This window comes from Herpailurus yagouaroundi, unplaced genomic scaffold (assembly GCF_014898765.1).
Source record: "Herpailurus yagouaroundi ecotype Mexico unplaced genomic scaffold, PumYag 77, whole genome shotgun sequence".
Lineage (NCBI taxonomy): Eukaryota > Metazoa > Chordata > Mammalia > Carnivora > Felidae > Herpailurus > Herpailurus yagouaroundi.
This window is the reverse complement of record NW_024412388.1, coordinates 19,371,246-19,391,717: the sequence shown is the minus strand read 5'-3', so window position 1 is coordinate 19,391,717 and position 20,472 is coordinate 19,371,246. Positions and strand designations below refer to the sequence as shown.

Here is a 20,472-nt window from a genome sequence, read left to right as displayed (position 1 = left end):
CCAGGTGGCAGTTTCCCATGTTGCAGGTACGCTACCTTAAGAGGCTCAAACAGCCCCTAGGGGGCAAGTGTGCAAGCTGTAAGATGGAACTACTTTAAGAGTTTGGGTAAAATCCCTACAGAAGGGGACAAGAGGCTCCCTACAGAAGTGTTTTTTTTTGTTTTTATATAGGCAGGACTTTATAAGAAAAGAGGGGAAGCCTCTTTTTACGAAACTTCACATACCTTAAAATTAACAGGAATCCTATACCCATGGGGGATGCAAGGGGTCACAACCCAGAGACAAAGAGCAGGTGCAGTATCTCTCCATATCCTTCATTTAATGTCAGGTAGTGCTTCAACCCACACACACACAGGATACATACCGTAGAGAAAGGGACCCGAGGGCGTCTGAGTCATGCATGGTGTGGTAGGTACAAACCTTGGCCCAACGCAAAGGAGCAGTCAAGGGCCTGGAAAAAGGATGGTACTCTTCTCTCCTCCCCATTTCTCTTTCGTACTAGGCTTAAACTAAAGTCCACGGAAGAGAAAGCATTTTCAATCAGTGGAACCCGTGAGGGCCCAGGGCCTGGGAGGGTAGATCTGGTTGTAGAGTATTACAAAATATATTTAAGAAAAAAGCAGCCCAGGCTTCCCAGCAGCAGCCCAAGTGTCAGCTGGTCCAGAGGTGTGACCCTCTATATCTAGGTATTGGACTGGGAAGGAGGAGAGGGGGGTTGCTGGGCACTGGTGTCCATTTATGATGGAGCAGCATAAGATTTTCCTTGCCCTGTCAACACATACAAATACAGCCCCCCTCCCCTCAGCCCTGCTCTGCTACAGGGAAGCCGCTGAGAGTGATAGCTGGGCACAAAGTGTCCGGTGAGACCAGTTATGGGGTCTAATGCAGTGAAGTAATAAGCCATTCACTTAGAACTGATTTTCACACAGAGGCAGGAAAAGCCAAACTTCTATCTCATCCTTTAGACTGAGACATTCCAACCTATGCATTTACCTGTAGCAAGTGTCTCAGTGCAAAACATGCCTTAGCTTCTGCTAAGGTTCGAAGCAAAGGAAGCATAATCCAACTTTTCTCTTTCAGTCCAAGCTCTAGATTTCCGCAAGACCTTTGCAAAAAGATTTCTAACTGTGAGGCAGAAAGGTCTGTGGTGAGGAAGGCAGCTATTGAAGGAATTCCAGGAGCATGAGACTGAATTTGCAGAGCTGAGTTCTGTCAGTTTCCCTTTCTACTAATATCTTCTTCCTTCAGGGCAAACTTCCTCCTTAGGACCTCAGAGATTAGGACGGCAGGGTCTTCCTCCTTTAGTAAACTCCGGCTCCTACAGACAAAATCATAACTTAGATTTATTAAGTACTTGCTCTGTCTCAGGTAGTGTTCTGTGTCTTTGAATACGTTATCTTCATTCAGTCCTCACAACAATCGTACAAAGTTGGTGCTATTAAAATCCTTTTTTTCAGATGAAACTGAAGCACACACAGGATTATACAGTTTTGCCAGTCACTAGATACTCAGCTAGTAAGTGGCAAATCCAGAATCCAAAACCAAGCTAGCTTGTTTCTTAACTAGAATGCTTTACTATTTCCTGAAATGGCTATAGAATGTGGGCAAAGTAAAGGACTATCAACCTGGTAGAGCTGGTCTATGATCGCTAAGCTTCTCCCACCTTTTGGTGTCTTTTCTTTGTAGCATTTCTGCAGGGGAAGGGATTCTTGACTCTTGGCTATTTTATTAGTTCTACAGAAAAGGTGTGCTGAAGATTTCCTACTACCCTGTTTATCAGGGGAGCTCTTAGATTTTTTTTTTTTTAATTGGAAAGAACACTTAACAAGAGATCTATGCTCTTAACAAATTTCTAAGCATATAATACATTGTCAGCTATAGGTACAATCTTTTTAAATTTATTCAGAGTGCACGCGCATGTGAGCAGGGGAGAGGGGCGGGGGGCTGGGGGAGAGAATCTTAAGCAGGCTCCACAATCAGCACAGAGCTTGATGCAGGGTTTGATCCCATGACTCTGGGATCATGACCTGAACTGAAATCAAGAGTCAGAGGCTTAACTGACTGAGCCGCCCAGACACACCACAATCGTCTTTTTTAATTAAAAAGGTTTTTTTTTGTTTTTGTTTTTGTTTTTTACCTTTTGACACCTTTCACCTAGTTCTCCCATCTCCACTGCAGTCTCTGGCAGGCACTAGTCTGTTCTTTGTATCTATAGGCTTGTTTTTTGTGTCTTGTTTTGTTTATTTATTTATTTATTTATTTTACGTTTATTTTTGAGACAGAGAGACAGAGCATGAATGGGGGAGGAGCAGAGAGAGAGGGAGACACAGAATCGGAAGCAGGCTCCAGGCTCTGAGCCATAAGCCCAGAGCCCGACGCGGGGCTCGAACTCACGGACCGCGAGATCGTGACCTGAGCTGAAGTTGGACGCTTAACCGACTGAGCCACCCAGGCGCCCCTGTGTTTTATTTTTTAATTTAGACTCACATATAAGCTATCATACAGTATTTTTCTTTCTCAGTCTGGCTTGTTTCACTTAGCATAAATGACCTCAAGGCATCATATTGCTGGATATAGCAAGACTTCATTCTTTCTTAATGGCTTAATAATATTGCATTGTGTATCTGTACCACAATTTCTTTATCCACTCATCCATTGATGATAGGCTGTTTCCCTATCTTTTTGTAAATAATGTTGCAGTGAATATGGGGGTGCATACATCTTAAGTGTTTTTGTTTTCTGATAATACCAGAAGTAGAACTGCTGGATCATATGGTAGTTCTATTTAATTTTTTTGACTAACCTCCATACTGTTTCTCATGGTGTATGCACCAGTTTACATTCCTACCCAGTCACAAGGGTTTCCTTTTCTCCACATCCTTGCCAACACTTATTTATTTTTTTGATAATGGCCATTCTAACAGGTGTGAGGTACATTGTGGTTTTGATTTGCATTTCCCTGATGATTAGTGATATTAAGCATCTATTCATGTGCCTATTGGTCATCTGTATGTCTTTGGAAACATGTCTATTGCAGTTCTCTGTCATTCATTCATTCATTCATTCATTCATTCAGTAAAGTAAGTAATCTCTACACCCAGCCTGGGGCTTGAAGTCACAACCCACCAACTGAGTCAGCCAGGCATCCCCTCTGCCTATTTTTTAATCAGACTGGGTTTTTGGTCTTTTTATTTGTTTTTTGCTATTAAGTTGTAGTTCTTCATATATTTTGGATATTAACCCTTATTGGATATATGATTTGCAAATATTTTCTCACATTCAATAGTCTGCCCTTTCATTTTGCTGATGGTTTCCTCTGTTGTGCAGAAGCTTTTCTGATACAGCCCCATTTGTTTATTTTTGCTTTTACTTTTGGTATCCAGTTGAAAAGATCATTGCCATAACCTATGTCCTACGTCCACATGCCTGTGTTTTCTTCTAGGAGTTTTATGGTTTCAGGTCTTACATTCAAGTCTTTAATACATTTTGAGTTAAGTTTTGCATGTGGTGTTAAGACAGTGGTTGAGTTTCATTTGTTTGTATGTGGCTATCCAGTTTTCCCAGCACCATTTATAGAAGAGACTGTCTTTTCCCCACTGTATGTTCCTGGATCCTTTGTTGTAAAGTGACCATATATGTGTGAGTTTATTTATGGGTTCTGTTCTATTCCATTGAACTGTTTCTGTTTTTATGCCAATATCATACTGTTTTATTTACTATAGCTTTGTAATAGAGCTTGAAATCAGGGAGTGTGATGCCTTCAGCTTCTTCTTTCTCAAGATTGCTTTGGCTATTTGGGGCCTTTGGGGTTCCAAATCAAATTTTAGGATTCTTTGTTCTAGTTCTGTGCAGAATGCCATTGGAATTTTTATAGCAATTGCATTAATCTGTAGACTGCTTTGGGTAGTATGGATATTTTACCAATATTAATTCCCTGAATATATATTTATTTGTATCTTCTTTAATTTCTCCCAGTATCTATTTATTTGGGTCTCCTTTAATTTCTTTCCTTGATATCTTGTAGTTTTCACCTCCTTGGTTAAAATTAATCCTTGGTATTCTATTCTTTTTGATGCAGTTGTAAATGGGATTGTTTTTTTAAATTTCTCAGGTAGTCTGTTATTAATGTATAGAAATAACAGATTTTTACTTACTGATTTTGTATCCTGCAAATTACTGGATTCATTTCTTCTAACCATTTTGTTTTTGAGTCTTGAAGGTATTCTGTGTATTATCTGCAAATAGTGACAGTTCTTCCTTTCCAGTTTGGATAGGTTTTCTTATTCTCACCTGATTGCTCTGGCTAGGACAAAGTGGTGAGTGGGCATTTTTTTCTTGTTCTGATCTTAGAGGAAAAGCTTTCAGCTTTTACTGTTCAGTGTGATGTCAGCTGTGGGCTTGTCATTTCTGGACTTTATTTAAATGTTGAGGTATGATCCTTCTATACCTGCTTTGTTGAGAGTTTTTATCACAACTGGATGTTGAATTTTCTTGAGAGGTTTTTCTGCATCTTGTGAAATGAACATAGGACTTTTATCCTTGGTTTTCTTAATGTGGTTTATCACACTGATGTGCAGATATTAGACTATCCTTGAATCCCCTGAATAAATCCCACTTGATCATGGTGTATGATCCTTTTAAGGTATTGTTGAATTCAGTTAGCTAATATTTTGTTGAGGATTTTTGCATCTGTGTTCAGGAATATTGGCCTATAGTTGTATTTTCTTCTGGTGTCCTTGTTTTGGTGTAAGGATAATGCTGGCCTTGTAAAGTGAGTTTGAAAGAGTTCCTTCCTCTTCTGTTTTTTGGAAGAGTTTGAGAATTGATATTCTTCTTTGAATGTTTGGTAGAATTCACCCAGTGAAGTCATCTGGTCTTAGATTTTTTTCATTGGGAGGTTTTTGATTACTGGTTTAATCTCTTTATTAGTAATCAATCTGTTCAGATTTTCTATTTCTTCATGATTCGGTCTTGGTAGATTGTATGTTTCTAGGAATTCACCCATTTCTTTTAGGTTGTCCACTGTTGGCACATAATTTTTCATAGTAGTCTCATCCTTTGTACATCTGTGGTATTAGTTGTAATCTCTTTTACTTCTGATTTTGAGTCCTTTTCTTGGTGATTCTGGCTAGAGGTTTGTCAATTTTTTATCTTTTCAAAGGACAACCTCTTACTTTCATCTTTTCTATTGCTTTTTAGTCTTTCATTTATTTCTGCTCTAATCTTTGTTATTTCCTTCCTTCTACTAACTTTGGGTTTCATTTATTCTTTTTTCCTGGTTCCTTAAGGTATAAAGTTATTTGGGAATTTTGCTTCTTGATAGGCACTATTGCTGTGAACCTCCTTGTCAGAACTGCTTTTGTTACATCTCATAAATTTTGGTATATTTCCATTCTGTTTGTGTCAAGGTATTTTTTTATTTCTCTTTTGGTTTCTACTTTGATTCTCAAGTTGTTTCATAGATGTTGTTTAATCTCCACATATCTGTGAATTTTCCAGTTTTCTTTGTGTAACTGATTTCTAGTTTGTTTATTTATTTTTTTAGCCAATAAGGTGGTTTTATTAAAGCACGGGACAGAACCCATGGGCAGAAAGAGCTGCCACTGATACCTAGTTTCTTATCACTGGAGCTGGAAAAGATGCTTGGTAGGATTTCAGTCCTCTTTGTTTTGTGGCCTACCATATGATCTATCCTGGAAAATGTTCCATGTACACTTCAGAGTGTACATTCCGTTGCTTTTAGATGGGATGTTCTGTATATATCTGTAAAGTCTGTCCGGTCTAACATCACATAAGGCTGATGTTTTCTTATTTTCTGTCTGGATAATCTATCCATTGATGCAAGTTGGGTATTAACGTCCCCTACTACTATTGTATGGCTGTCTCTCTTCATGTCTGTCAATATTTATTTATACATATAGATGCTCTTATATTGGGTTCATAAGTATTTACAAATATTATATCCTCTTGGTGGATTGACCCCTTTATCATTATATAACCCCTTTTGTTTCTTACTACAATCTTTGTTTTGAAGTCGATTTTTTTCTAAGTTACAGCTACCCCAGCTTTCTTTTGGTTTCCATTTGTATGGAGTATCTTTTTCTATCTCTTCACTTTCCATCTGTGTGTCTTCCTACATCTAAAAGAGTCTCTTGTAGGCAGCACTTAGGTTTTGTTTTTTAATCCATTTAGCCATAGCCTTTTTTTTTTTTTTTCTTCTTAAGATTTTAGTCCTTTTTGGGGCACCTGGGTGGCTCAGTGAGTTAAGTGTCCAACTTCAGGGCATGATCTCATGGTATGTGTGTTCGAGCCTCACATCGGGCTCTTTGCTGTCAGCACAGAGCCCAATTCAGATCCTCTGTCTCCCTCTCTCTGCTTCTCCCCTCCTCTTTCTCTCTCTCCTAAGCATAAACAAACATTAAACGTTTTTATTTATTCATTCATTTAATCTCTACACCCAGCATGGGGCTCAACCTCATGACCCCAAGATCAAGAGTTGCATGCTCTCCCAACTAAGCTAGCCAGCTGCCCCATTTAGCCACTGTTTTTTGACTGGCATATTTAGTCTGTTTACATTATTGGGTATAATTATTGGGGTGCTTAGGTGGCTTGGTTAAGCATCCGACCTCGGCTCAGGTCATGATCTCGTGGTTTGTGAGTTTGAGCCCCACATCGGGCTCTGTGCTAACAGCTTGGAGCCTGGAGCCTGCTTCAGATTCTGTGCCTCCCTCTCTGGCCCTCCCCTGTTCACACTCTGTCTCTCTCAAGAATAAACATTAAAAAAAAAGTTACTGGTAAGTATGTACTTGCCATTTTATTGTTTTCTGGCTGTTTCTGTAGTTCTCTGTACCTTTCTTGTCTTGCTCTCTTCCTTTGTGGTTTGATGAAACTCTCTAGTGGTATGCTTATATTCCTTTTTATCTAGTGTATATTTACGTTTTTGTTTTGTAGTTAAGATGAGCCTTAAGTAGAACTCCTATCCATAAGTCTATTTTAAATTGATAAAACAGTTGCCAACTTGTTTGATCGCATTCTAAAGCTCATCATTTTTACTCCCCCTCCCCATTTTTGAGATCACATTTCACCATTTTTTCTTGCATATCCCTTAACTATTATAATCAGTTACGTTTTTACTTTTGTTTTTTTTAGGTCTTTGTTATTTTACTTTTGTGTTTTTAACCTTAAGTGATTAATCCACTATTTTTATTACATTTATCTCTCCAGTGAGATTTGCTCTTTTATATGTGTTCCTGTTTCCGATTAGTGCTTTTTTCAGCCTAAAGAGGTCATTTTAACATTTCTTTTAAGGCCGATTTAGTGGTGATAAACTCCTTTAACTGTCTGGGAAATTAATTCTGAATGATAACTTTGCTTGTTTGGAATTTTTCTTTTAGCATTTTGAATACACTTTCATTCCCTCCTGGGCTGCAAAGTGTTGGAAAATGTACTGAGAGTCTTACGGGGGGGGTTCCTTTTTGCATAACAAGTTATTTTTTTCTTGCTGCTTTTAGGGTCTCTTTGAGTTCATCTTATTTGGAACTCTCCAGGCCTCCTGGATCTAGACGTCTGTTTCCCACATTAAGGGGCATTTTCAGCCATTCTTTTTTCAATAAGATTTCTGTCTCTCTCCTTCTGGGAGCCCTACAATGAGAATGTTAATCCATTTGATGTTGCCCCTTTAAGTTCCTTAATCTATCTTCACTTTTTTTTTCCTCCTACTTGCTGCTCTGATTGGAGATATTCTGTTGCTTTGTGTTTGAGTTCACTTACCCTTTCTTCTGTTCCGTCTAGTCTGCTGGTGAACCCCTCTCGTGTTTTCATTCAGTTCAGTTATTGTGTTCATCAGCTCCATGACTTGTATTTTTCATATATTTTCTATCTTTTTGTTGAAGTTCTGTGTTCATCCATTCTTCTCCCCATCTTCTTCCCAGTTTTACATCTTTATGACCATTTTGAACTTTTTATCAGGTAAGTATCCTACGTCTGTTATCACTCAGGTTTTGTTTAATGTTTATTTTTATATTAGAGAGAGGGCAGAAAGAGAGGGAGACGGAGGATCTGAAGCTGACTGTGCAGAGCCCAGTGCGGGGTTGAACTCACAAACTGTGAGATCATGACTTGAACCGACATCAGACACTTAACTGACTGAGCCACCCAAATGCCCCTTCCCTGAGGTTTTTACAAGAGATCTAGAATTCACAGTAAAGTATTCACATCATAAGGGAGCCATGGGAACAGAATCAACTCCAGATTGGGGTAGGTTTAAATACCTGATACATCATAAAAGAGTGTCCTAGATACCTAGAATATAGGTGCTTTAAATTACACATGTCCTTATGAAGTCATTTTACTAGGTGTAAGGGTTAACTAACATCAATCTGTCACATTTCTGAATCTTTGCTGATGGGGCTACTTTCTCATTTTTAGTTATCAATTCAGTTCTTTCTATTAAATAAGTGGGAGAAGGAGTTTGGATCTAATATGGTGAAGAGGCAAGTAACAGAAAGTTTGAGAGTCATTCTATAAAACATTGACCAGAAGAAAAAGGCATAGATCAGCTTAAAGGAAGCAGGAGCTGAATTTGGGAATGCAGGAGATCTAGGAACTGTGGGTATGACCAACCAGCCTAAGCCCCAAGAAGGGAGGTTAAAAATGACTTCCCTAAAGGATTGACTATCCAGGAAGCAATGAGGGAGTCAGTCAGCCTTTACAAGTGATTGGGGGCCAGACATACCAAGGTGAGTAACCTTCCCTTCAACAAGAACTCCAACTCAGGAGACAAACTTCATGTCCCAGCCCCCAAAAGAGCTTTTTTATCTGCATTTACAAATAGCTGCACACTCCAGCCTTTGGGGTCTGGATGTTGAACTTCAGTGTTTCAGTGCTCAGGAACCTGCATGTGAACAAGCTTCTCTGGTGCATCCCACGAAGGTAGCTCAGACTACACTTCAAGGTAGTGAGTCCCTCTGGCTGGAGCTCTAGGACTTCCTCTGCGAGGTGAATTTCTCAAGGTAGGTATTTCCTAAACTCCTTCCCACCCCCACTTAAAATACCTAGGGCTCCATTCCTTGGAGGTTCTGCTTTAGCAAGTTTAAAGGTGTATTTTTAACAAATTCTGATGGGCAGCCAAGTTCATAAGTTTCAAACGGCTAATCCAGTTGGCTTGTATAAGAAGGGACCACTGTATATTTTTTAATGTTTATTTGAGAGAGACAGCGTGAGTGGGGAAAGGGCAGAGCGAAAATCCCAAGCAGGCTCTGTGTTGTCAGCATAGAACCCAACATAGGGCTCTATCCCAACACTGTGAGATCATGAGCTGAAATCAAGAATTGGACACTTAACCAACTCAGCCACCCAGGTGCCCAGGGGACATTTTGGAATTCTCCCATCTATCAAAAACCCAGTTTGAGATACTAAAATAATTATGCAACCCTATTTTGAAGGGTGGGGCATGGGGACACTTGTCACCAGCAAGAACTAAAGTGGTGAAGCCCCTCTGGGGGACAGAAGTTGGATTAGATAAATCTCTACCAATGATTGAGTTAGATCACCCAACCAAATGTAAAATGTTGCTCTTTCCTCAAACCAGAGCCCGGGGTGTTATTAAGCAAGCAAGCTAGTTTTGTGAATGGAGTAAATTATAGCCACTACTGAGGACTTACTATGTAAGTTTCTACTAGACCACTAGCCAAAATGACTTAAACAGTAAATACATTACCAGAGCTCCTTATCAAATACTTACAGATCTTGGCTCTGTTTCATCCGGTGGAAGTCCTTCAGGATCCCCATCATATCTGCAAAGCTGCTGGCCTTGGACAGAGAAACACAGTCATCCTCTTCAGACGAGCTGCAGGTAGCCTTGTGTTCTGGTTTGCAACATTCAGGGCTGGCAGAACAAAGCAGGGGGACTGATGGAAGCTCAGGGACCTCTACCTCGGTCTCCTCGGTGATGTCACTAATGACAAAGGAAGTTGTAGAGTGGAATGAGGATCCAAAACAAGGTAAGGGAGAAGAGACATTTGAACTTCCTGGAGATAAGAAATCTGGCGTTAATGAAGCCGAAGCTGAAAGAGAAAACAATAGGCATGGATGGACATTGGGCTAGAACACGGCAGTAATATCTTCTCCCCACAAGCACTGCCCTCTGGGTAAAAGGTGCCCCCAGGGTAAAAGGAACAACAACACTCATTTCCTGGGCTGACACCGTGACCTTCTGGGAGAGCCCGGGATAGTCCGTGTAAGCCAGTGGAGGATTCCTCCACTACCCTCCCCTCTCAGGATCTAAAGAAGATACAGAAGCACTGAGTTCTTCCAGTGTTCTGGGAGGGTGGAAGAAACCACCCCGTAAAGGCTTAGGCACCTAAAATCTCCCTCCCATTCTGCAGTGGGCTATGGAGTGACAGCCCTATTTCGACCAAAGCAACAGTAACAGAACCAAAGTCAGAATTTGTCCTTTCTCTAACTGGGCTAGTGCTTCTGAGTGACTGGAAGAAGTAGTGAAAACAGAATGGTGACAGTCCTCCTAGTTTCTCAAATCTTAAGGGAGAATTTCCAAAACAAAAAGATTTTTAAGTTTCATTTTTCATCAACTACTTCAGCTTGTCTCTTGGATGACAAAAATGTAGCCAACATATAAATGAAAAACTCAAGTATAATTCCTCTATGTAACTGCCATATGATTTTCATGTGTTGTACCAACAGATGAAGTCATAGCTCCCAAACCTTAAGTCAACAAGGACCAGAAAAGTGAGGATGGAAAGAACAGGAGGATAAACCCTGGGCAACTGGGGCGAGATCCACATGTTGATGTTTCATGCACTAGGTCAAGACAGACTCCCGTCTATTTCCAGCGGTTCTGCCTTACAGACAGATGGAGGGATGGAGAGGTGGTCTCTGGTAGAACAAGGAAACGGAAGATAAGTGCTTAAAGGGGATAGCTCTCTCAATGGTGGGGAATGCTTATCTCTCATTAAAAATGAAAGCTGCTGGAGGGCTCACGGAATATGTGATGTTAAAGACACTTGGATGAGGGTATTGATTTTTGTGGCCAAGGGAGGGAATCTGCCTGAGGTCACAGGTAAAGTGAAGGTTTTGTTCCTAACCAAACCAGTCAGCCCCAAATGGCCAATGGAAACCATCCAAGGAGTACCAGAGGCTAGTCAGGCCTCAGAACAGCCCGAGTTTTGGGCCTATGTCCCCCTGAATCATGGACCATCATTCTTCTACCCTTATCCTCTACCAAGAGCCAGGGTAAAAGGAACAGCCTGCTATATTCTGGCCCTGACTCAGGGGCTCCTACCTGCATCGGCTGCCACTATCTTAGCAATCTGGCTGCGCAGGTGGCTCAACTCATCCTGCAGCTCTGTGGTGCGGCTTAGGGCTGGCAGGGCTGGCTTCTTCAAGGCCAGGAGCCTCTCCTCAGACCCACGCAGGTTGGGCACTGAGGCATTACGCTGCATGACAATCAGAGGGCTGGGCTTCCAGGTATGCCTCAGGGGCCGTGTGTCACTCCTGGACCAGGGAAAGACAAGTATGTCAGCAGAGACAGCCAGCCACTGCACCCCTTATAAAGTTCCTTCACTCGTTGCTATAAGAGTAACACAGCCAGGTTCAGAGCCCACAGCTTTTGTTGCCCTCGGCCCCTCTTGAACACTCTCCCTGCTGCCTGCCACCTCATCTGGAAAGAAGCTCCCTCCCTATTCCCAGCAGACCAGCTACTGCCTCAGCTACCTGACCCGGGCATATGTCTCCTCTTCATCCGCAGCAATCCAGGCGATGTCAGCCAGAGTAGGGACTGGGGGTACATCCCTCAGACACAGGTCAGAGATGTTGGGCAGGGTCTAACAGGGAAGCAAAAGTCATCAAAAAACAATTACTGAAATCATGAGGAGACCATCAAAGACTGCAAAACATAGGGGGGGGGGCACCTAATTCAGTCCTGGGTACCAGGATGGCTTCCTGGAAACAATTTGAATAAAAGGTCAGAAGAAAGTTTGTGGGATTACAAATAGCTCAGCACAACTGGACAGAGCTACGGGTGGAGGGTGATTTGCAAGAGGCTGGAAAGTGAATAAGAGCCACTGGAGGATTTTAAGAATCAGATTTTACAAGATTACTCTGGTTGCTGTGTGGAATATGCATGAGAGAGTGAAGAGACCAGTTTTGAGTCTGTTCTATCTTCCAAGCAAAACATGGCAGCCTAGGGTAGGACTGGGATCTGGTTTTTTGTTTTAAATGTTTTATTTTTGAGAGACAGGGAGGCAGAGAACCCCAAGCAGGTTCCACACCGCCAGCACAGAGCCCAATGCGGGGCTTAAACTCATAAACCATGAGATCATGACCTGAGCAGAAACCAAGAGTCAGACACTGACTGAGCCACCCAGGCGCCCTGGGAACTGTTTTTACATATAAAGTTTTATTGGAAAAGTTCATACCCATTCATTTATGTATTGTCTGTGACATCTTTTAAGCTGCAACTGCAGAAGTGAGTAGTTGTAACAGTAGTTATGGCCCACACATTAAAATATTTACTATTTGGTCTTTTAAAGAAAACATTCGCTGCCCCTAGTTAGAGCAAAGGAGTCTTCAGTGGGACTGGCCAGAGTTGCCTTTTAACAGAAATGGCCACTAAGAGCATCTTGCTTTCTCTGGCTGGGAGAATACAGGTGCAAGGACAACAGTGTTGTTTGTTATCAACAGGAAGTTTCTCCTGGCTAGCTCCTTATAACACCTCTGTAGCTAACTGGGATCTACACTGTTATAGCAACATTGTGTTAAGCAAACTTGGTAATTTGAATATTTAGATTTAAATAACAAGAAATGATTATACCAAAAGGATAAGAGGATTCCTTAAAATATCCCCTCAACCTAGTGAACAACAACCAGGGAACAGACAAGGCTGAGTGGATTAAGAGGTTAGGAGGATTCTGTCATGCTTTGAATATATCAAAGTGAAAGAACATGCACCTATGGAAGGATGGAACAGAACTACACCAAAACATTAATAGTTATTATATGATTACATGTAATTTATTTTCCTTTCTCCTTTTTTATTTTCCATAATATTTTGTATGGGTAATGGGCAAATTTAAAAAATAAATCAGCAAGATTCCCTTAAAGGAATTTACAACCAAATCCAGGAATAATTTCTCAAAAACCCATCTATACAGGAGTTAAATTCAGATGTTTCTGCTACAAATTGGCAGGTAGATCAGGAATTGATAGCTCCAGCTTTTAGATAGGGAACCTGGATCTCACAGGAGTGATGTGATGCTCCAAGGTTACACAGAAAAGGACTTCCACTGACCCAGAAGTTACTGTTAAGATGGGCCACTTAGGGGAAGCCTCCATTTGTTTTCCTTTCCAGAGTGCTGCTCCACTATTGACAATTAATTAACGTCTATAAAGTACTTAGCACAGTGCCTGGCACACAGTATGTGCTCAGTAAATGTTAGCTAGTATTACTCCTACTACTCATGCCATACTCCTGCTCTGTGGGAGCCTGTGCCCTTGGTTGTCCCTGCCCAGCAGCATCTGGCCAAAGGACCCAAGAGGTTATAGCCAAGTGTGGGGGCAACATCCACTGAGTCCCTACATTCCCTAGCTGTGCTTCCCTTTGTTTCTGATGCTTCAGGCAGCTAGGACCACATCCTGCCCATACCCTTTAGGCAGTTCTGGATAACTGGCAATCTGGGTCACAGGACAGGCACTCATACCAGACACTTCTAACTCCATTCTTGCCTCTAATACTATCCCTGACACCACTTCTGACTCCAAAATGAGCTACAGATTTCACAGCTCAGCATCTGATACAGAAACTCACCTCCTTCATTTCTGTTTCCACCTGGACCCATATCTTTTCAGAGAAATATTTGTCACATCTGTGTAGGCAGAATGTTTAAGTACTTGTGCCTCAGTTCCCCAAACGTATATACCTTAAGCACCTAGCCAGGAACTGGTACTTAACCATTAGTTCTTAGAGGAGGGAGGTAGCTGGGTCTAAAGAATGCTACTTAGCTTTCCACTGCAGAAGCGGGGGGGGTTGGGCGGTGGGGGTACAACTCAGAGATGGGCTAGGGAAGAATCTGCTGCAGAGTGGGTGCTAAAGGCCCCAGTGGCATCAAAGATTAGGGGCACCTGGGTGGTTCAGCTGGTTAAGCGTCCGACTTCAGCTCAGGTCATGATCTCATGGTCCGTGAGTTCGAACCCCGTGTCAGGCTCTGTGCTATTAGTTCAGAAGCCTGGAGCTTGCTTCAGATTCTGTCTCCCTCTCTCTCTGCCCCTCCCCCACTCACTCTCTGTCTCTATCAAAAAATGAATAAACGGTAAGAAATATATATATATTTAAAAAATGCAAGATTATTCATTTATAAACAGATTGGAAGTCTGACAGTTGTGGTCATAGTTTCATGTGCAATCAGGAAGGCACAGTGACCAGTATCCATTGTATGTACTTAGTATTTCTTGACAAAATGAAAAAGTGATCAGGAAGGCAACCTGCCTTAGCAACACCAAGGAGTCTGGGGCACAGAAGTAGCACCATCCTGCCACAGTCTCTGAGCCTCTACTTACCCTGCCCTTCCAGTACACTCACCTGGAAGGATGCCCGGGGACATGGCTTCAGGGGCAGGTTGGTCCCAATTCTTCTCACTACACTGCGAGCAGCTCCATGTGGCTTGTTTTGCCAGATTGGGATGGTCTAAAGCAGAGAGTGACAAGGAATCTCAGAGATGGGTCTAACTACTCTCCCATCCTACTCCCCTCTCCTTTAGCAGGGAGACTGAAGTCCCCGATCCCAGGGACACGGTGCAGTGTGGGGGTTAGTCAAGTCTCAATATGAGTTCGGGCAGGTTCCCCAGTTGCTAGTCTTCACCTTGGCCAGCCACTTAAGGGGATATTGCTGTTGCCAAGGCACTGCCAATGCTGGGAGGATCAGTGAAAGGGGGGTGAGGAATTAGCTGGCTGTAGGGATCATGTAGGCTTCCCTCCCTTTCCTCTGCACCGAAAAGCAGAAACACGCTGGCTCCTTAACTGCCTCAAAGATGAGAGTTGGCTTTATCTGTGGGAGGGCGGGAGGTGGGCGTATGTGGAAGGGTCGCCTCCAGGGGAAAGGAAAAATTAACTGGAGAGTCTCAGAATTTCCTACAGAACTTCAGCAGGCCCAGGGCTCAACTCTTCCCCACCACAGCCCTGCCCTGGGAATGCCCCTTACCACATTGGCTTCCATTGCCGACATTTCAACCGGCTCCTGCACTTGAAGGACAAGGCAGCTGCGGGGCAGCTCTGGGGGCTCGGGGAGGCTGGAGGCGTGACTCCTTCATATCAGGCCATCCTAAGGAACACCAGATTTCTCTTCCTGTGAAACAATCCCCACAGTGGGTACTCGATGGCCAGCACACAAGTCCCACAAAAACCAGGTCCTGCAGAGCCATGACTTATACCAAGGTAGAAGTATCAAGTCAGAAACCTTGGTATGCTCTGATGTTTCACAGGGTTTGAGAAAAACAGCCCAAGAGACTGCTTTCACCCAACAATGGCTCCAAATCCAGACCCTTAAAGGTTCTGTTCCAGACTCGTCGCATGAGCTTGGCCAACTCTGGGAGCTTTCCTGAGGCAATACAGTAAAACCTTGGTTTGCGAGCATACTTCGTTCTGGAAACATGCTTGTAACCCAAAGCACTTATATATCAAAGCAAATTTCAGGAACCATTGGCTCAGTTGCGATCATGTGATGTTCGGTGTCACATATTACCAATATTACAAGACATCACTCATTTATCAAGTTAAAATTTATTAGAAATGATTGCTCGTCTTGCGGAACACTTGCAGAACAAGTTAATCGCAATTCAAGGTTTGACTGTACTGGTAAAGATGTAAATAGACCTCTTTTGGGGGGTGCCTGGGTGGCTCAGTCAGTTAAGCATCTCACTCGATTTCGGCTCAGGTCAGGGTCTCACAGTTCAACAGTTCAAGCCCCACATTGGGCTCTGTGCTGATGGTGCCAGACAGGCCTGCTTGGGATTCTGTCTCCCTCTCTCTCTCTGCCCCTTCCTCACTCATTCTCTTCCTCTCTCAAACATAAAAAAAAAAAAAAAAAAGGGATTCCTTTGGTAGTTACAAAGCCAAATTGTAGGTACCATCCAAACCCAGCAATCATTCTTAAAGAAGGGATGTAAAAGCCCAGCACGTGCCACCAAGCCTAGCACTGCTGGGTCCTGGCAAGGGGGAGATGTAAAACAGACAAATGGAGAATGAACAGCCAGCTCTTGCCAATCTGAATCTACTGAGCTACAGGGAAAAGATCCAAATGTTCATCCTGCTTAGCTATCTACAGGTCTTTTAGCCTCAGGCAGGCCATATAACCTTTCTGAGGGTTGGCTTTTCCAGATGTAAAGGGGACAAGAACAGCTGCCACCTAGATTATCTTAAGGATCAATGAGTGAAACAGGATTTTAAAGTACTTAATGAACTGTTAAAACAAGACACAGACGGATGGGGTCACAGCTGCTCCTGACGGTGAGCAGATGCAATCGATGGACTCATTCCCTTGTTCATCAGACACTAACAATACCCACTCTGTGCCAGGCCCTGTAGGGGCTTTGGAAGGAGTAAGACACACCCATGCTCTCACAGAACTCACAATCGGGAAGAGAAATGGGACCTGAATACATAATTCTAGCAAAGGCTGAATATTGCTGCTTAAGAAAGGTACAGTTAACAGGTGGCCAGGTGAATTCAGGCTCCTGGCCCCGCAACCTCATGGTGAGTTCAGAGGGGGTAGGAAGGGATGAAAAACAGCCACAAAAGCACAGGTCCAAGACAGGAAGTTGAGAGGGGCGTAAAGAGGAGCACAGAAGGTAAACGCGGTCGTGAGGGCTGGGAATGCTCAGGTGAGAAGTCACTGGGAGGCAGGGTCTGAACGGGGGGTGGACTGAAACCTCCCTTGCAGGATTTCTCTTTCACCTGTGGGAGGGGAATTATCTATCACTCACTCTATGATACACACGGGGAAAGGAGGCTGAAGAGAGGAAAGGAACTGTCTAAGGTCACTCGGTGGGCACACCAGAAGAAAGCACTTCAAGTCTGGTCTAGATCCTGCTACTTTCTGCATGGGCTCAACTCCATACAGCTCAAGCCTTTATCAAAGTCCCGCTGTGCCAGGCTCTGGTGAATGTCAGTGCTGCCACAGGTTCCACGGAACAGTGGTTCCCTGTTGTTTCCCACTCTAGGCACTACAGCCACTTCCTCTCCAAACTTACTTCCAAAGACTCAGTTGGGCCTAACACAACAGCCAGAGAGATCTTTCTAGGACACATTCCTCCTATGTTTAGCCCACCCCGGCTTGCTATAACCAACAGGATCACATCTACACAGAATGGCCTGCGGGGCCCTCCACAATCGGGCCCAACCTCACTAGACAAAACCCCAAGGCCTACAGTTGGGCCCTCGCGCACTTGACAGCCACCCCGCTTGCGTTCCCCCAACCCTCCAGCCACGCTGGCCGCCTCACAGCACTATTCCCTCCGCTGGAAACGCCAGCACCTTCTTCACCAAGCTCATCATTCTTCAGGGCTCAGATCACGCATCGCCTCCCCTTCCCTGACAGGTCCTTCCTGCCCCCCCCCCCCCCCCCCCAGCACCCCACGTTTCCTTCGGAGTCCTTTCACAACAGTAATGAGGTCCCCGTGTAACGTGCTGTCTGCCGAAGGGCAGAACCTTCCCCAGGCACAGCACAGTGCCTGCCTCGTCCGCAGTGGGCACTTCGACGTTTGTTCGGGAACGAACAAGAACACGGGCTTGGCCTTCACCCCCTCCTCGTCCCAAGGGTCTTCGGCTAGACTTCCCCCGCTTCGCCGGCAACGCTGGTTGGTTCTCAGCACCTCCGCGCTCCCACGACCCCTCTCCGGGCCGCTGTCATTGCCTGTCCACACACGCTCTCCCGCAGGAGGCTCGGGGCTCCTCCAGAGCAGAGCCTGCTCTCGTCACCCCGGTACCGGGCGCCCCGCCGAGCTACAGTCCGCGTGGGCCCCAAGCGGCTGCGCTGGGGGAGCCGCTGCGGGGAGCTCGCTCGGGACACGCCTCCCCTCCCCCGCAACGTCCCGACCCCACGGGGCCAAGGTCGGCCAAGCTCTCGCTACCAGCCCTGGCGGCCCTCGGGTCCCAGAAGAAGCGAGGCGGCCGAAGTAGCCCGGCCGCCTAAGGAGCCTCTGCAATAGCTCAGCCATCGAAGACGGGCATTGAGTCCTCCCACTCCCAGCCAAGCTAGGCCGACAACATGCGCTCCCGCGAGAACTGGCGCGGGAGCAGGAGCCGCGGGCTCCTAATGTCACAACGCCTGACACTAGGCTGCGTTGACAGTCGGGCCGGGAGGCCGCGCTCCCGCCTCCCGAGCGGCACTCGGACCTAGTCTTACCTCAGACTCCAGCTCCGGGACTCACTCACCTTACGGCCCCTCCTACCACAGCCGGCCGCGCAGCCTCAACCGCCCTCACTTCCGCCGATCCGCCCCCGGAAGTGATCCCCTGCGGCTGCGCACCGGGCCGCGACCTCGCGCGCCCTCATCAGGCGGACCCTACTCAGGGCGGGGCGAGTGCGCCTTCGGCAGGGGCGGGGCGGCGGGCGGCCTCAGGTGGGGACGCCGAAGGAGGGGACACGCCCATCCCCGAGACCACGCCTGCGCTGGCCCAGCCCCTGGGAAAAGTTGACTATGCTTGCACATCCCCGCGGCCTGATTGGTCGCATCCGCCGCTGGTGTCCGCCTTCTAGGTGCTCTCCCGGGGTAGTCCCGAGACGACCTCTAGCAGCGGATGTCCGACTACGTGCCCCTCTCAGACGCCCAACTTGTGTGGCGCCTGCTGTCCCTAAGCCTACTGCAGCCTTGAGAATCCTCCACCTGGCGCTCTCCAGGCCCTCCGGACCCAGCTCTTGCCTTATCTCGCCTTGGTCCCCTTTTCACACCTCATGTTTCCCAGCCAAGACCCTCTACAGCCTTCTGTCCGGCAGGAAGAGGCCTCTTTCTCATCTGGCTCTTTGTAATGTTTTCTATTTTAGCCGTTATATATCTCACAATCTACACAAGGCAGCTTCAGTGAGATGGGAGATTGATGGGCAAGACCCCAGAGGCATTGGGAAAGAGACCCACATTCCTTCCAGCGTCACTCACCCACTCCCTCTTTGTTCTTAAACCCTCACCGTCCTGGTCCTGGTCTTCATGGCAGCCAGGCCTGGGTCGCATGCCCTCCTGTGACCTCAGTATACAGCAGTGCCTGGCTCCCAGGCCACAGTTCTTTGGTCCCAGCTGCCAGGGACAGGCTGGCTTCATAGCGGGGACCGGTTTGGGCAGTCACACAGGACCTCTTGCTCAGAACTCCGTGCTTGCTCTAATGCTCTGCTATCTTCCCCCCTGAAATTAATATATATGTAATAAAATTTAAATATATACATATATATAATTTTATATTATATATATTTTTAAACAAGGGGCCCTGCATTTTCATTTTGCACAGGATCCTGCAAATTATATAGCTGTCCTGGCCAGAGACCTCAGAGTTGTCCACCCTGATCCTTACCATGTTTCAAATGATGAAGGTTGACTTCCAGGTCCAGCCCTCTTTCCAGGATGGCAAATTAATCATTGATTCTCTCTCCTGGTCAATTGCAGATCTTGCAGTTTCACCCCAGTTGTCTCTTCTAGGGGTGGCGGATGTCTTGGTGCTCAACCCAGATCTCCTCTACCCTGCCAGCGAATCCATCCTCCAGCTGCTGTGTTGGCTGCACACAGCTGCCCCCTTCTCTGGAAAATTGCACTTATAAGAGGGAGAACAGAGGCTCTAACCTGCGAAGTTACTTCATCCTCCAAATCAACAACTAACACAGGGTACAAAAGGCAGGTTCTACTCTGTGGTGTGGCTTGTGTTCCAGAACCTTTCGCCTGTGATCATTCTAGGGCTCGGATTGGAGATTCTATCCTTGCTTAACATTTTTCTTTTCCCCATTGTCATTCCTTCTTTTAATTAAAAAAAAAAAAATGTTAAAGCTTTTTTTTTTTTTTTTTTAATTTTTTTAAAGTAATCTCTACACCCAGCATGGGACTCAGACTCATAACCCGAGATCAAGGGTCCCATGCTCCTCCAACTGAGCCAGCCAGGCACCCTTTCTTGACTCCTTATACAGGTTTTTCCTGAAGTGTAATCCTTCAAAAAAATTATCTAATGCCTGTCTCAGGCTCTGCTTCTAAGACAATGTGTAATTAACTTTAGAATCTCAACACAGAACATCAGATTCTAAAAATAGTAGTAAGTTCTACTAACTAGGTCTATCACAAACTTACTTTAAGAACATCACTTGAGGGCCGCCTGTATGTCATTTGAACATCTGACTCTTGATTCCGGCTCAGGTCATAATCCCAGAGTCTCAGGATCGAGCCCTGAGCTGGGTGTAGAGCCTGCTTGGGACTCTCTCTGTCCCCACCTA

At 44.9% G+C, this 20,472-nt stretch overlaps 1 protein-coding gene across 5 annotated transcripts in view; it reads right to left on the bottom strand.

The window, feature by feature from the left end:
* The window catches only part of MTFR1L (mitochondrial fission regulator 1 like), a 44,091-nt gene extending 25,540 nt beyond the window's left edge, over positions 1–18,551 (bottom strand). The window contains exons 1-7 of one of the 5 annotated variants that reach the window (XM_040465468.1): positions 18,442–18,551; positions 15,212–15,355; positions 14,594–14,698; positions 11,731–11,840; positions 11,300–11,511; positions 9,743–10,064; positions 296–1,318 (exon numbers count right to left, since the gene is read on the bottom strand). In XM_040465468.1, the coding sequence (XP_040321402.1) occupies positions 1,213–1,318; positions 9,743–10,064; positions 11,300–11,511; positions 11,731–11,840; positions 14,594–14,698; positions 15,212–15,235 (879 nt within the window). In that variant the 5' untranslated portion in view covers positions 15,236–15,355; positions 18,442–18,551 and the 3' untranslated portion in view covers positions 296–1,212. Of the gene's footprint in view, positions 1–295; positions 1,319–9,742; positions 10,065–11,299; positions 11,512–11,730; positions 11,844–14,593; positions 14,699–15,211; positions 15,356–18,412 lie in introns of those variants that run through there. The other 4 variants (XM_040465458.1, XM_040465478.1, XM_040465487.1 and 1 more) reach the window with 4 other exon arrangements.
* Positions 18,552–20,472: the final 1,921 nt, after the last annotated feature.